The 14295-nt window shown below is 40.9% G+C and overlaps 1 protein-coding gene across 1 annotated transcript in view; it reads right to left on the bottom strand.

The window, feature by feature from the left end:
* Positions 1-224: 224 nt before the first annotated feature.
* The window catches only part of RGS22 (regulator of G protein signaling 22), a 100432-nt gene continuing 86361 nt past the window's right edge, over positions 225-14295 (bottom strand). The window contains exons 23-28 of the mRNA XM_084621318.1: positions 13702-13881; positions 11979-12140; positions 7171-7269; positions 5553-5655; positions 4801-4920; positions 225-3508 (exon numbers count right to left, since the gene is read on the bottom strand). Of these exons, the coding sequence (XP_084477444.1) occupies positions 3492-3508; positions 4801-4920; positions 5553-5655; positions 7171-7269; positions 11979-12140; positions 13702-13881 (681 nt within the window). The 3' untranslated portion in view covers positions 225-3491. The remainder of the gene's footprint in view (positions 3509-4800; positions 4921-5552; positions 5656-7170; positions 7270-11978; positions 12141-13701; positions 13882-14295) is intronic.

Genomic DNA, 14295 nt, shown 5'->3' with positions numbered 1-14295 from the left:
TAAAAAATGTCGGATTTGATGGGAGAAATGTGAAGTAATATGGTAAAGGTACTTAGTATAAATACCTATATATTCAAAACATCAGTTAAGAAAACTCCAAACAGTTTCAATATATTTGAGTTTGGAAGGATTAATTTTTTATTGGTAAATGTCAGTGAACATCGATTACATGTACAAATGTATGAAAACATATTTCCATCAATAATAATTGAAATTTACAGAGAGACACAGAAAAGTGCTGCTTGAGAGCTTATTAGAGTTTGATTTAAGGATATTTACTTTGAATATTTTGAGCTGTGATGTTTACAATTTGTGTTTTAACAGCTCTGAAGCTTGAAGTTTTTGAATCTGTGTCTACTGCCATTAAATAATAATTGCCTGACCCACCCACCCCAAAATTTGCCACAGCTGTGAAAATTTCAGTTGATAAACATTGGAAAAAAGGCTTAATGATATTATCCTTCAAAATGATAAAAAAATAAAAACCAAATTCTGCTAAGCCTAAATATATTGTATCCCATGGCACTAAACGAGAAAAGTATATGTTCAAATAAGTATAATTAGACTCTGTGTTTTCACCACCGCTAGAGCAGATAAATCACCAATCAGATTGGAATGGTTTCTGATATTGCATATTGCCAAATAACAGGAGTTTTTGCCTCAAGCTGTAGCAACAAACTCCATACAAAACTGTTGTTCTGCTAGAACCCTACAGTTTTCTAAAAGGCACATTTGATAAAAGCCAAGGTACCCATGGTTGAAGCTAATGGAAATGAAGTGTGGTTTGACAAAAGGGAGGGATCTTAGACATACACAATGTAACCTTTTTACTTCTTAAAAAAAATATTTACTGCATTGAGTGCTAAAGAAAAGTGCTGGATCAACAGCCCTAGCGCTGATTTATCCATAGAACAGGGAAAGCCAAAGGCAGTGCTGACATTCCCATTTGTAGTGATCTAGAGTAATCCCATTTCTTGGGTCAGAAAATAATTTAATCTCCATACCTATTTAATCCTCAGCCTCTCTGCTGAGACTGGTAATTGCCATTACCTGACACTAGGTGATGGACTAAAGCTAACAGTGCTTTTCAGATACATCACCAAACAGCCATTAGGTGGTAAATTTCAGTCACTATTGGATAAGATTAGAGCCAGTAACCTGGAGCTGAAAGGAGCTCTATCACTTAGCTCTGTCCACTCAGACACCCATTCCCCCAAATTTACACCCAACCCAGCCACCTTCTATCTAAAACAGATGTATAAAAATGATGATATATTCCTTATATTTGGTGGTTTTAATAACACATGACCATCATCAGATGCATACTCAACGGGATACTGGCTACATGTGATTTTTTTATATAACATAGAAATTCAAATGTGAAATGGACTAAAGAACATCAGAGAGACAAGGTGGGCGAGGTAATATCTTTTATAGGACCAACTTCTGTTGGTGAGAGAGACACACTTTTGAGCCACACAAAGCTCTTCTTCAGGTCTGGGAAAGGTACTCCAAGTGTCCCAGCTAAATGCAAGGTGGAACAGATTATTTAGCATAAAGAGTTAGTGCATATTGTAAGCGACCATTGAAGGTAGAGTGACCCATTAACTCCTCTGAGTCATAGGACAAAAAGAGGGGGTTAGTGGTTAAAGATTGTTGTAATAAGCCATAAATCCAGTGTCTCTGTTCCGGCCATGATTTTAGTGTCTAGCAGAATTATGAATTTAAACTCCCAGGCTCATCATTTGAAAGTGTCATGCAAGTTTCTTTTGAGGATGACTGATAGGTTAGATATAGAGTGATTGCTGTGTGATGCTCTCTGCGGGACCTTTGGGTTCATAAAGCAATGAATGGATTGTACCAGCCTTGCAAAATTCTAATCCCTGACTGAGAGAAGTATTTTTTTTAAATAGGCAAGTAAGGTAATTTTTTCATCATCATTGTCATGGTAATGGGTGGGAGAGTAGTTTTTGTGCGTGGGCTGGTAAATGTTCGTGACAATATTGCAAGGCTGAAATACATTCATGTGGAGTGTTATCATCTGTGACATATATCTGGATAATAGGCTTCATTTAATAAGTAATCCAAGTATGACTCAAGTAAAAAGCTACTAATGAAAGATAAACATTGTCTTCATGCTATTTAACTGTTTCAAAATACCATGCAGGCGAGAATACAACAAATCAGAAACAGACCATCAGTCTGCAGCATTTCATACCATGCCACACACTTCCCAGAATACAGGTAGAGTCACTCACTGACTTTTAGACTAGGACATGCCACTGCCTTGGTGGCATGGCACAACTCTCTTTTGCCTTTCCCTTTAATGAGAGGCCGGCCACATGCCACTGCATGTGCTCTGCTAGCTGCAAACAGTTGCAATGTGTGCTGTTCAGGCATACAATGCAGAAATAGTAGAACCAAAAGTCTATCTGAACTTTAGGAAGTTCTGTGATATGTGACGGGCGGGCCTGAACCTACGAAAGTGAGGTTGATCCATCTTTGCCCTCAACTCTGCAGAAACCCTTCCATAAAAGTTCCATATGGTTCCAGCTCCCTGAGCTTAAGAAAAAGGGGCTGGCTGGACTCTTCCAAATTCCCCCCGCAGCCCATATGCTGCATTAATTTCCCACAGCCTACCACTCTGTGCTGTGGAATGAATCCTTTATGGGGAGGGGCTCTAGGAACAGCAGAGGGCAAGGATGTTCTTGGTAGGGGGCTACACTGGCGTTACAGTGGATAGCCTGGTCTCTGGCAGGTCCCTCAGATTCACATGTATCCTTGCCTTCTTCTACTGGGTGTAGAGAGAGAAAAACACCCCATCCTGTAATTGGTATAATTCCTAGGAACCGCCACAAACTGAAACTCAATGAATTTCCGTTCCCATACCTGGGTTATGCCCATGTACAGCAGAAGCCACTAACCTTGTGGCTTGGAATCATATTGACTGAACAACAGGGCTAGGGTTTGGTTTTGACAGCTCTGCAATCTCATGAATCATTGTCAGTAATGGAATGCGAGTTGCATGCGAGTATGTAAAGGCAGAATCAGGGTCATAGTGCACAAAGCCACCCTGCTTGACAATTATAGAATCAAAGGCAGAGGGATCCTTTAGCAAATGCATTGTGCTGTATTTAAGATGGTGTAGCACTTATTCACTAGCTCAGGCACTGAAGAAGCTGAATCCAGTTGTAAGATCTTTGGGGCAGGAACCACATCTACCTGTGTGTTTATATGTGTGATTGGACCTAATCCTGATTGCAGCTTCTAGGCACCAACCAGCGTAAATAAGAACAATATATTGCCACTGAGTATGTTGGAGGGCTTTCCTTTGTTATATTGATTCTAGCGTCTGTTGGCTCTTATAATATCCAAACTGATTATCTGTGCTCTGAAAAGATGAGTGCAAACCAAACCACACATTATTTATTTTGACTGCTAGCTCGTCCCAAGGCCGCCATAATTCATTATCTCTGCGTTCTGTTCTTCACTTAGGTTTTAAATCCTCCTGCAAAGGGTAACAGAATACCATTAGCAAGACGGCAACCATGGGGAAGGGATGGAACTTGTAATCACCAAGATATCAAGAGGCTTTAGTTCATATCTAGGCAGTAATGAGATGTGCTGCTCTTTGGTAATACAAGAAGGAGAGGAGCAGTGCTAAGAGTGAGCTGCATTCCTGTGTCAGAGGCAGAGTCACAAGAGCAGACAATCACATCACAGTCAGAGTCAGAGTCTCAGGGCCACCCTAAGGCAGCCAAAACCTTGGGTTGTTTGTGGGGAAAAGGAAGGGACAAAAAAAGAGATGGAGTACTAAGGAAGTTAGTGGGGCAACAGAAGGTAGCAAGGAAATGGGATGGGATGAGAGGAAGAGAGAAAAGGGAACTGATAATGAGGAACCAAAGATGTGGGAGTGATTTAGAGAGCATAAAGGAGGACAGAGTCATGAGGGGAGGAGTTGAACAGGCTGAAAAACCATGGGAAAGAAAGACAGAATTTGAAACAGTGATGAAGAAAACCTAGCCTATCGCATATTGCTCCTTCTGCTGGTCACAGACAAAAGGTGTTGCCTCAAGAAGGGCCCATCCAGGCACTGCGAAGTGCACTAGCAATAGGGAAGGGTTGAGTCCACCTTGCCTAAAGCAGGAAAATTAAAAGAAAGCAATAAAAGATGAAGGGGAAACTGAGGGCTTGTTTACACTTACCAGGATATTGACGTGCAGCGATCGATGCACAGGCGGTCGATTTAGCGGGTCTAGTGAAGACCCACTAAATCGACCGCAGATCGCTCTCCCATCGACTCCTGTACTTCAACTGAACGAGGTGGGAGAAGTGTCTACTGTCGACATAGCGTAGGGTGGACCCCGTGGTAAGTAGATCTAAGTATGTCGACTTCAGCTACGTTATTCACATAGCTGAAGTTGTGTAACTTAGATCGATGTCCCCCCATAGTGTAGACAAGGCCTGAGAAGGAATGGAGGCATGTTTCCATAGACATTACAGTAATTCTAGACTGCATCAATTTAAAAAAAAATTCAAGAGAGGCACCATAGGTTCAGCCTAGCCTGAAGGAACCCAGGGGACTCTTAACCTGGGGATTCAAATTGTAGCAAAATCTGTTTTTTCCTTTGACATCTCTTTCATTTTCTCTCCTCTACCCTTTTTTATTCTGTTTTAGCTGCAGTGGCAGAGTTAGTCTCTAGCTAGCTCTGAGTCATAATCTGAGAATTTCAGAATCCAAGGATGTAATTCAACAATTAATAACAAACAGAAGCAAATTATTAACTATTTGGGACTCACTTCCCACGTCTTTGGGAAGATTGGACTGTTTCTCCCAAATCAGACTAGTGTTTGATGAAGTGATGGATTTCTCTGGATTTGCAGTGAAGTCAGGCTTCAAATAGGTCATGGATGAGATACCTGTATAAAGAAAGCAATTTGAATTTGAGGGAAACTGTGCTTTTGCTTAGGAGAAGTGCCTATTTTATATACAATCATACACAATCTCCAAAAAATTAATGGATCACCACAGTTGACTGTATAGTTTTGGGGCATGGACTATGAGGACACTAAATTCAATGCAGATATGAGCTGCTGCAACTCCCAATACCTTCAGGGAGAGAACACTGACAGTGTAATAGAATGTTTAAACTTATTTTGTCCACATAAAGTTCAAGTGGCTGTAGTGCAAGGAACTGGGGAGGTAAAATGCAGCCTAGAGCACAGAGCTGAAATGCACGGCTGCAGAGTCAGTGCACGGGCTGAAATAGAGTGCATTCTCCTCTGTGCTACATGTGCATGGCACTGGTAACATTGGATCCCATGGCCCTTCCCCTGGCTGCTCTGAACACCACCCTTATCACTGAGCAATATGGGGCTGGCGTGAAGAGCCAATCCACAGCAGACAGGGTAGTTTGCTAGTGGAGGCGAGGACCACCTACACAGCCCTAAAGCAGAACAAATGAGGAGGGCCTCATGCTGTGTGACTTTCACCATATAATGTTTAGTAGTCAGAATACTGTCCTCCTAAACCACAGAACATGATTAATAACCTGTAGAAAATAATGATGTCCTTTTCTCCAGATCTTCTTGTATTTTAAGGAGTACTCTCTCCTGCTCGAGGGCTTCTATGTACTTGGAATAAGACCAGGAAACCTGAAAGAACCATTTTCAAACATCAGCCTCTATACCATGTGACTGGTAGTTGATGGTCTATTTCAGCAGCAGGAGGGCTTGTTTATGTTAATACAATACCAGCTTTCTCGCAGCTGAAGAAGTTATTGAAAGGGGAGTTATGCCATTAAATACTGAAATTATGAAACAATTCACTAGCAAGAAGTGAATCACAAAGCATTGGGAGGTGCAATTCAAAAAAGTCTGACAGATTGGATGCTTATCCTAATTTATTTTGGTCTCCATTTTCTTTTACTCTTCCCTTCTCCATGTCACATTTTTCTTCCTTTCCTCTTCCTAAAACATTACAGAATCTTACCCCTGCCAAAATTTCATTCTTTTTGTTCCTTTGAGCACTCAAAAGTGCCCACTCCCCTGTCACCCCCCCACACCGCCGTGAGCCTCTCTATGTTCTAGCTACCCCTCCCAGATCCCAGCAGGTGATATGAAATCTCCCGATTCTTTCTGTCCACACTTGGCAGCACCTTTCTACCTACTGAGATGGTTGGTCTACGACATGGTACCTTCTCTCCTGCAGTAAGGAAAAAATGCTGCTCTTTAAATTTTAATGTACCCAGTCAGGTTCAAAGTAAGCTTTAGGGCACTCACCCAAACGTTATGAGACTGTACCTCTGTTTGGTTTAAGGCAGGAATGTTCTGTATCAGCCTTTTTTTCCCTAAAACATTGAAAGTCTGAGGCTAATTTTAGATTTGGTGGCTCAGTGGGAGGAACTTTAATTCACTTCCTACATTAGTACAGGTTTTGAAGACAGAAGCTGGTTCAGCAGAGGTTACCAGACTCCTAGAAATTCTGAAGCCTCTCCACCCTGGCCTGTCCATGTAGGATAGCATCCTGGCTTCAGAATCAGCCAATTGAGCCTTTTCCAGAGATGGATGTCAGCAAAGGTAAAAGGCCTCTTTGAGGGAGAGGACTGTGTAGGGGACAGTGTGCTTAACCAAACTTCACTGAACCCAAAAACATGGATTTTGGTTGGTTTGAGATTTTGGATGACATTCAAGCTGGTCTATATTCCAAACTATACTCCATCCATCCATTTTACACTATAAACCATCACTTGGTATTCAGAAGCAGCTGTGCTCATTCCTTTTGTTATTTGAAAGAAAAAAAAATTACTATTCCCCTGGCATTATAGATCCCCAGTCTTTGGGAAAGTTCTGATATGAATCTGAAACTCCATTGCCTTGGTCTTATCTCAAGTGTAAATCAGTGCTACCTTCACTTATAAACTCAAAAGGCCTCAAGTTGTTAGAAATACTCCCCAGCATCTAAAAGTGAAAGAACATTAGAAGAGGCAGGGAAGGCTTTTAACGTGAAAAGTTAATGTACCAGAAATGACCAGTTCTTTAAGAACCCTGCAACAGCAGCATTAGTAGCCAATCCTCCACCTTCCCTTTACATCAGCACCCTGCCTTACTTCTCTCAATTGATGCAGGTGGGGGGTGTGGATATCTGTAGCAAGATATTTTATTACTCACCTGTCGTCCATATCCAGTTACAGATGAAGGTCTTCTTCTACCCACACTGTTCTGATCTGCAGAAATACTGTCTGATAAGCTGACAACTTTTTTCACTTGCTGTTACCAATAGAAACAATTCTTTGATTAGTTGCAAATAATTGCAGCTGAGCTGGGGTGAAGAATTAAAGTCAGAGAAGATAGTATTGTTGCATTTCAGCTGACACATGCAATATCACATAGCACTCCAAGCATATTTTGTGCATCTTTTGTATTTCTCATGCCCAGTTTTGTAGTTTATCATTCTTGCATGCTAATAAGATTTTGGTTTTTATAGGCGTTGGGATGTGAATCTACCTGCTGTGGACTAACTGTCTGTGTGGACCCCGCTAATGCACATTAACAACTTGTTAATGCATTTTGATCTAGTCCTCTTTGAAATAGGAGTAGATCAAAGCTCATTAACAAATGGTTAATGTATGTCAGCAGAGTTCAGTGGACAGTTAGTTCACAGCAGGCTAAAGCAGAGTAGATTTGCATCCCAATTTGCCGCAAACTAAATGTTTGTGTAGACAAACTCACATAATCTAGATTTTTAAGGCCAGAAGGGACTGTTGTGATTATCTAGTCTGACCACCTGCATAAACAGGTCACAGAACTTCCCTGAATAATTCCTGCTTTAAGTCCAATAGGTCTGGGTGAACTAGAGCAGATTATTTAGAAAAACATCCATTCTCAATTTAAACATTTTCAGTGATGGAGCATCTACCACAACCCTTGGTAAAAACCCTCACTGTGAATGTTTTTCTGATGTCATAATAATGCTTTGCATTTGAACCTTCCATCTGAGGAACTCAAAGTCCTTTACAAACATTGATTAATTAACTCTCACGACAATCCTGTGAGGCAAGTGTTACCCCTATTTTGCAGATGGCACAACTGAGCAAGAGAGGTTAAATGGCTTGCCCATGGTCATGCAGCAGAGATGACAGAGCCGGCAAAAGGACCAATATCTTCCAATTACCTGCCACAGAAGAGCATCTTTCCTCTATACTTCCCTCATTCTCCTCACCATCCAACTGACCAGAGCTCCTAAAACACTGCCCAACAGGGTCCTGACCTGCCCCTCCAGCACGAATTTTATCTTCCATCCCAAAGCAGGACCTCCTGAACCCTCAAACTCTCCGTTGATTGGACAGAGACACAATATAACCTTGAGTACAAATTTTATACTTCCTATTCTTTAAACTGGGAATGGGGGATTTGTGAGAGTTTTTGGATGATGACAGGTTTCAGAGTAACAGCCGTGTTAGTCTGTATTCGCAAAAAGAAAAGGAGTACTTGTGGCACCTTAGAGACTAACCAATTTATTTGAGCATAAGCTTTCGTGAGCTACAGCTCACTTCATCGAATGTATACTGTGGAAAGTATAGAAGATCTTTTTATATACACAAAGCATGAAAAAATGGGTGTTTACCACTACAAAAGGTTTTCTCTCCCCCCACCCCATTCTCTTGCTGGTAATAGCTTATCTAAAGTGATCACTCTCCTTACAATGTGTATAATAATCAAGGTGGGCCATTTCCAGCATAAATCCAGGGTTTAACAAGAACGTCTGGGGGGGGGGGGTAGGAAAAAACAAGGGGAAATAGGTTACCTTGCATAATGACTTAGCCACTCCCAGTCTCTATTCAAGCCTAAGTTAATTGTATCCAATTTGCAAATGAGACTGGGAGTGGCTAAGTCATTATGCAATGACTATTTCCCCTTATTTTTTCCTCCCCCCCCCCCAAGACGTTCTTGTTAAACCCTGGATTTGTGCTGGAAATGGCCCACCTTGATTATCATACACGTTGTAAGGAGAGTGATCAACAGGAGAGTGGGTTTGTGGGGGGGGTGGGGGGGAGGGGGAGAAAACCTGGATTTGTGCTGGAAATGGCCCAACTGGATTATCATACACATTGTAAGGAGAGTGATCACTTTAGATAAGCTATTACCAGCAGGAGAGTGGGGTGGGGCGAGAGAAAACCTTTTGTAGTGGTAAACACCCATTTTTTCATGCTTTGTGTGTATAAAAAGATCTTCTGTACTTTCCACAGTATGCATCCAATGAAGTGAGCTGTAGCTCACGAAAGCTCATGCTCGAATAAATTGGTTAGTCTCTAAGGTGCCCCAAGTCCTCCTGTTCTCTTTGCGGATAGAGACTGACACGGCTGCTGCTCTGACACCTGTCATGCTGATCTAACACACTAATGACCGTATGTTGCACTGGCACAAAGTAGTACCACTTGGTCAACAAGTCACCCACTGCAGGATTTTAAAGCAGAAATCGGTTCAACAGCAGCAATCCATTCATGTAATAGATCGTCTCTTCCTCTAACCTTGGATTTTCTGTTTCCTACATTCCTTGGAATTTTCATAACATTTTATTTATCTTCCTCCCCTAATTGTCCTAACATACCATAAAATCTTGGAAATTAAAGTTAAGTAATTTTCCTATCCACCAAAGAACTGAAAGGTTTTATAAAATAGTGACTGACTAACTTACATCTTCCAAGAAACTGCTTTAAAAAAATAGTTAAAGCTTTATGGTCTAAAATTTAAAGATCCTGTTTCTGCTAGATACTGAGCACCCTCAACTTCCTTGGATAAGAGAAGCTTAGCACTTAGCAGGATCTATTTAGTAACCTACATTTGTGCCAAGCGGCTAAAGAGAAGAAGGAAAAGTCAAACCCTGGCACGGGGGATTGTCCTCTCTTGGTGGAGGGCAAGGGAAGGATGAGCACAGATTTAAACTAAAACTAATTGCAACTTTTCAGTCAGGCTTTGGGTGCTTTTCTGGTTAAGATTGCAAAAGCTCTTTCTGTAAGTGAAGTGCAGCTGCTTATGCAGAAATATTGTCATAAGAGCAATTTATAGAGTGACTAATGCAAATAGGAATAAGGAATGGAGCACGTATAGCCTAATGCCTTACCCAGGAGCAAATCCATAGCTCAAAGCCCAGGATGAATTGCTGGGTTTGGCCATGGGTAGATGTGCAGAAAGGGAGGGGGGAGAACAGCCTCCCTCAAGCTTGCGACCTTCACAACAGCTACTTCAGCCCAATAGCTGAAATACTGGCATGTGAGTGAATCCTCTGGCCCTGCTATGGGCAACCTTCACCTCACGCCCACACAACCCAGCACATTGCCACCCAGGGACTGTGCATAGAGCTGGACTCTGCACTGGACAGAGATGATGCAACCCGTGTATAGCTCCCCTGTGTCCAGCCCCTCTACATTGGATTCACTGCCACAGGGCCATCAACAGCCACAGATGAAGGAGCTGGATTTTCCCCTAACGCTGACTGGCACATACACAGAATATTAAAATATTCAAATAATGTAAAGAAAAGATTTTGCACAGGCATCAACTTTTCCTTACTCCATAACAATCTCCTCTTCTACACGGGACTTTCTTTGTGCTATATAAGGGCTAGGGAGTTTCAGCTTTGTTGCTCCAAACTCCATTCAAACAATAGTCTTCAAAAAAAAGAAAGAAACTAGAGAGAAGGAAAAGTCTGTTTTTACCGAGGTGAAGACACAAACATGCACTACCCATAAATGTTGCTCTCTTTATCCATGCCCATGCAGGCATTTCAGTAGGGAGAAGATGTGCTCTGGAGCAATGAGCACGAGCTGGGGGTTTCGGTCTTGGCTTGACACTGACAGCTGTGTGGCCTTGGGAAAGCCACAGCATTTCTGTGTCTCTGTTTCCCTTTCTAAAAGGGGATAATAATAGTTACATGATCTCCCAGGCTGTTGTGAGGATTTATTAGTTAATGTCTCTACCTATCTAGCTACTCATATAGTTCACATCACTACAGTATCTGAGCACCTGTTTGTACGGTATTTTGAATACGTACAGTGCTATATAAGTGCTAATTAGAAGGCTTGCAGGTGTAATAATTTATTTGCTCTTAAAGGGACACACACGTATCACAGTTGGCCCAACATTTAGATTTTGTAAACGCAACCTTTCATCACACAAAATATCAACAGAATTTTTTCCATATTTTAAAAACAAAATTTCAAGATAAACAGCTTCACAAACATTCCCCTGTAGTAGCTGCATCCCAAACACAGCCTACTTCTACTACTGCATGAGAAACTAACAACTCAGACAAATTAGAAACTACCCACTAACAAAAGTGAAAGTGAGTAGACTGATAATGTCATTGTCAGCGCTTAGGGAAATGCAAAAAATAAACAAAGAGGATAAGGAGAGAATCTTGTATTGGCATTTCAAAATCTTTGTTTGAATAATCTAAAAGTGCTTTTTATTACATATGCAAAGAAACATGTTGATTTTAAATATAATTTGTGGCCTGATAGTAAACAGCTAAGCATGGTCTACTGACAATGACAGCGTGTTCTAATGCAATTCCATGTGCAACTGACAGTTTTACGTATGCAGCACATGCAGGTCCGTTTGAAAATTTAGCCTTTCATGTTTTTACTTTTTCCCTCACCACAAGAGATGAACAGAAATATATTTCCACCCTATTTAAAATGAGAGGGAGAACAAATGTCCCAATCCTGCAAACACTTACCCATGGACTTATCTTTAAGCACACAATTTAAGCATATGCGTGAGTGTTTGCAGGACTGGAGCCTAATTCTCCAAGGACTGAATTGTATCTGAAGCCTGTATTCTAACAAAAGACATTTAGGGCCTGATCCAAAGCCAATTGAAGTCAATGGGAGTCTTCTCATGGCCCATAGAGGGAATATTTGAATGTTTTACTCTTGTTTGCTGAAAAATGTGTTTATGGTATTTCAGCTTCTCACCTTTACGAGTGCAAGTCTTTCCTCTGTTGTTTTTCTTTTCACTTTTTGTCTCTTCTTTTCCTTTTTTCGCTCCAAAGTAGGCAAAATTTTCTCATCTGCCAAATTGCTTCTAAATTCACAAAATTTTGGCCAAAATTTAAACAGAAGAGCAAAAATAGTCATCTGAGCAGAAAGAAAAGGAAGCATAACATGACTATGTTAAGAAAACAGAGTGTACTGTAAAAAGTAAATGTAGTTTACCATAACAATGCAATAACTATTTCCTTTTTAGTACACAGCACGTTTCCTCCCACGTATTGTCTCTTGACATTTCAGTCTAGCTTTGCTCTGCACATGCTTCTCATCAGTATGTTTGTTACTGGTGAGAAATATTCCTAAAACACAGTTAAAAGACACTCTTTTTTATATTTCCGTAAACAATTGTTTACATTAATGAAAACATCCATCATTTTTTACAAGTATTCTTTATAAAATATTCACCACTTGGATTGCTTTTTACACCATTCTTCTGCTTAAGTATTCCAAATATTCTGTTCATCAGGGAGACAGCTTTGTTTTTTTGCCCTCCTTAAGAGAAAGGAATTTTTTTTTTTTTTTTTTTTTTTTGCCTCTGGAAAAGCTCTTAAACCACATTAGAGATCTATGAGCAAATCTTGGATAATTTTTAAATGATATAATCTCTCATGGGGTCTTTTTTGAACTGGAATAAGAAAAACAATAAAAAAAAAGCAATCAGAGAGCAATACATTCTGCTAACACATTGTACTAAGGCATGATATTGCTGAAAGTCCTGTATTGTCACTTGACTTCAGTGGGAGTTGAGGGCACTCACCACTTTACAAAATTGAGGTCAATGTGCTTAATAGTGATATTTGATAAGAATGTCAGTCATATCGTTGTGCCAAATTCTTCCATTAGTCCCACGCTGTATTTCTGGACTTTGCTGCATTCTATACAAGTTGGGCCCTTAAATCAGCATCTTCCCTTATCTTATGATCTGTATGAATCCTCCTGTCTTCCAAATCATTCACCTCATGATCTGAATGTTTTGTGGATTTGCATTAATAGATTTTTTAAAAAGGGGTAGGAATTTGGTGGGAAAAGGCACAGCTACATGGTTTTGAGGAATAGAAGTATAAAAGGTAATGACCATAGAAGGTAAAAAGTGTGGGTTTACAAATGACCTTATTTGGTCTGTGCAGCAGAATGAGCAGAGAGAGAAAAAACCTGTTCACAGCCTGTTCCTATTACACAGACCTTCTGAAGAAAAGGAAAAAGAAAAGGCAGCATTTTCAGTAAGTTATAAGCTGCCTTTGTGTTTTGCTAATGTCCGTAACATTTTTTGTATCTACTTAAGTGGTTCCTCAAACCACAAAATTTGGTCCCTACATTTTAACTATTCACATCAAGCAATTCAGTAAAATGGAGTAGTAGGTCTAAAGCAAGAACTCCTAATGCAGGGCTGATCACCCCTTCCCATGGTAAAACCAGCTGAAAAAGATTATACAGTGTATTGGTGATTAACAATATTCAGAGGTCTCTCCCACATCTTGACCCTTTATTTTTCAGGATAACAATTCATATAATGACAGCAACTTTGTGCCCACAATGATTTCTGGGCCCAAAATTGTGCCCATAATAACAGAGACCATCTCTAAAGATCAGGCACAACATCTCTAACCAAATCTGATACTTTTCTCCTCAACCTTCCCCTTCGTCTTACCTGTGCCTCTCTAAATACATATGGCCCTAGTTCTCTCCTGTGCTCTATAATCTTCTGAGCTTGCTCCGGTGGGATGTCAATTTGCAGAGCTGGTGGGATGGTGGAATTAATAAAGCAGTTGATGATAGCTGTGATCTTATTCTGGATAGTGGCATCATCACAGTGAGAATGGCACAAATCCTGAACAGTGGAAAATGCAGCATACAGTGAATGTATTATTCATCAGTAACTAGTCATTCAGTCCTTATTCAGATTGCTTAGCTTTTGTAAAGATCAGTTATATGCAAATAATTATGACACACAGTGGTGCAAGTAGATTTTAACTCTTACCGATATGACGACTCATGGGAGGGACACAAAGTGGGGCACCAGCTAAAGGGGGGCATGCGACCTCCTCACGTGACCCCCACACACGACCTCCCATGTGACCTCCTCCCTGCCCTGTTCCCAGCCCGGGGCCACTGTGCTCTCCCCATCCCCCATTACCTGGGAGGAAGGCTCTGTCCTCCCACTGCACCGGCTCCTTCTGTAATTCGGCTGCTCTTCCTGGCAGCCAGGCCCCAGAGCCACTCCCGGATGCTGCCCGGTGCAGCA

Source organism: Lepidochelys olivacea, assembly GCF_965140295.1.
Source record: "Lepidochelys olivacea isolate rLepOli2 genome assembly, chromosome: 2".
Classification (NCBI taxonomy): domain Eukaryota; kingdom Metazoa; phylum Chordata; order Testudines; family Cheloniidae; genus Lepidochelys; species Lepidochelys olivacea.
Note: the sequence above shows the minus strand (reverse complement) of the source record. Positions and strands in the feature narration are given on the sequence as shown.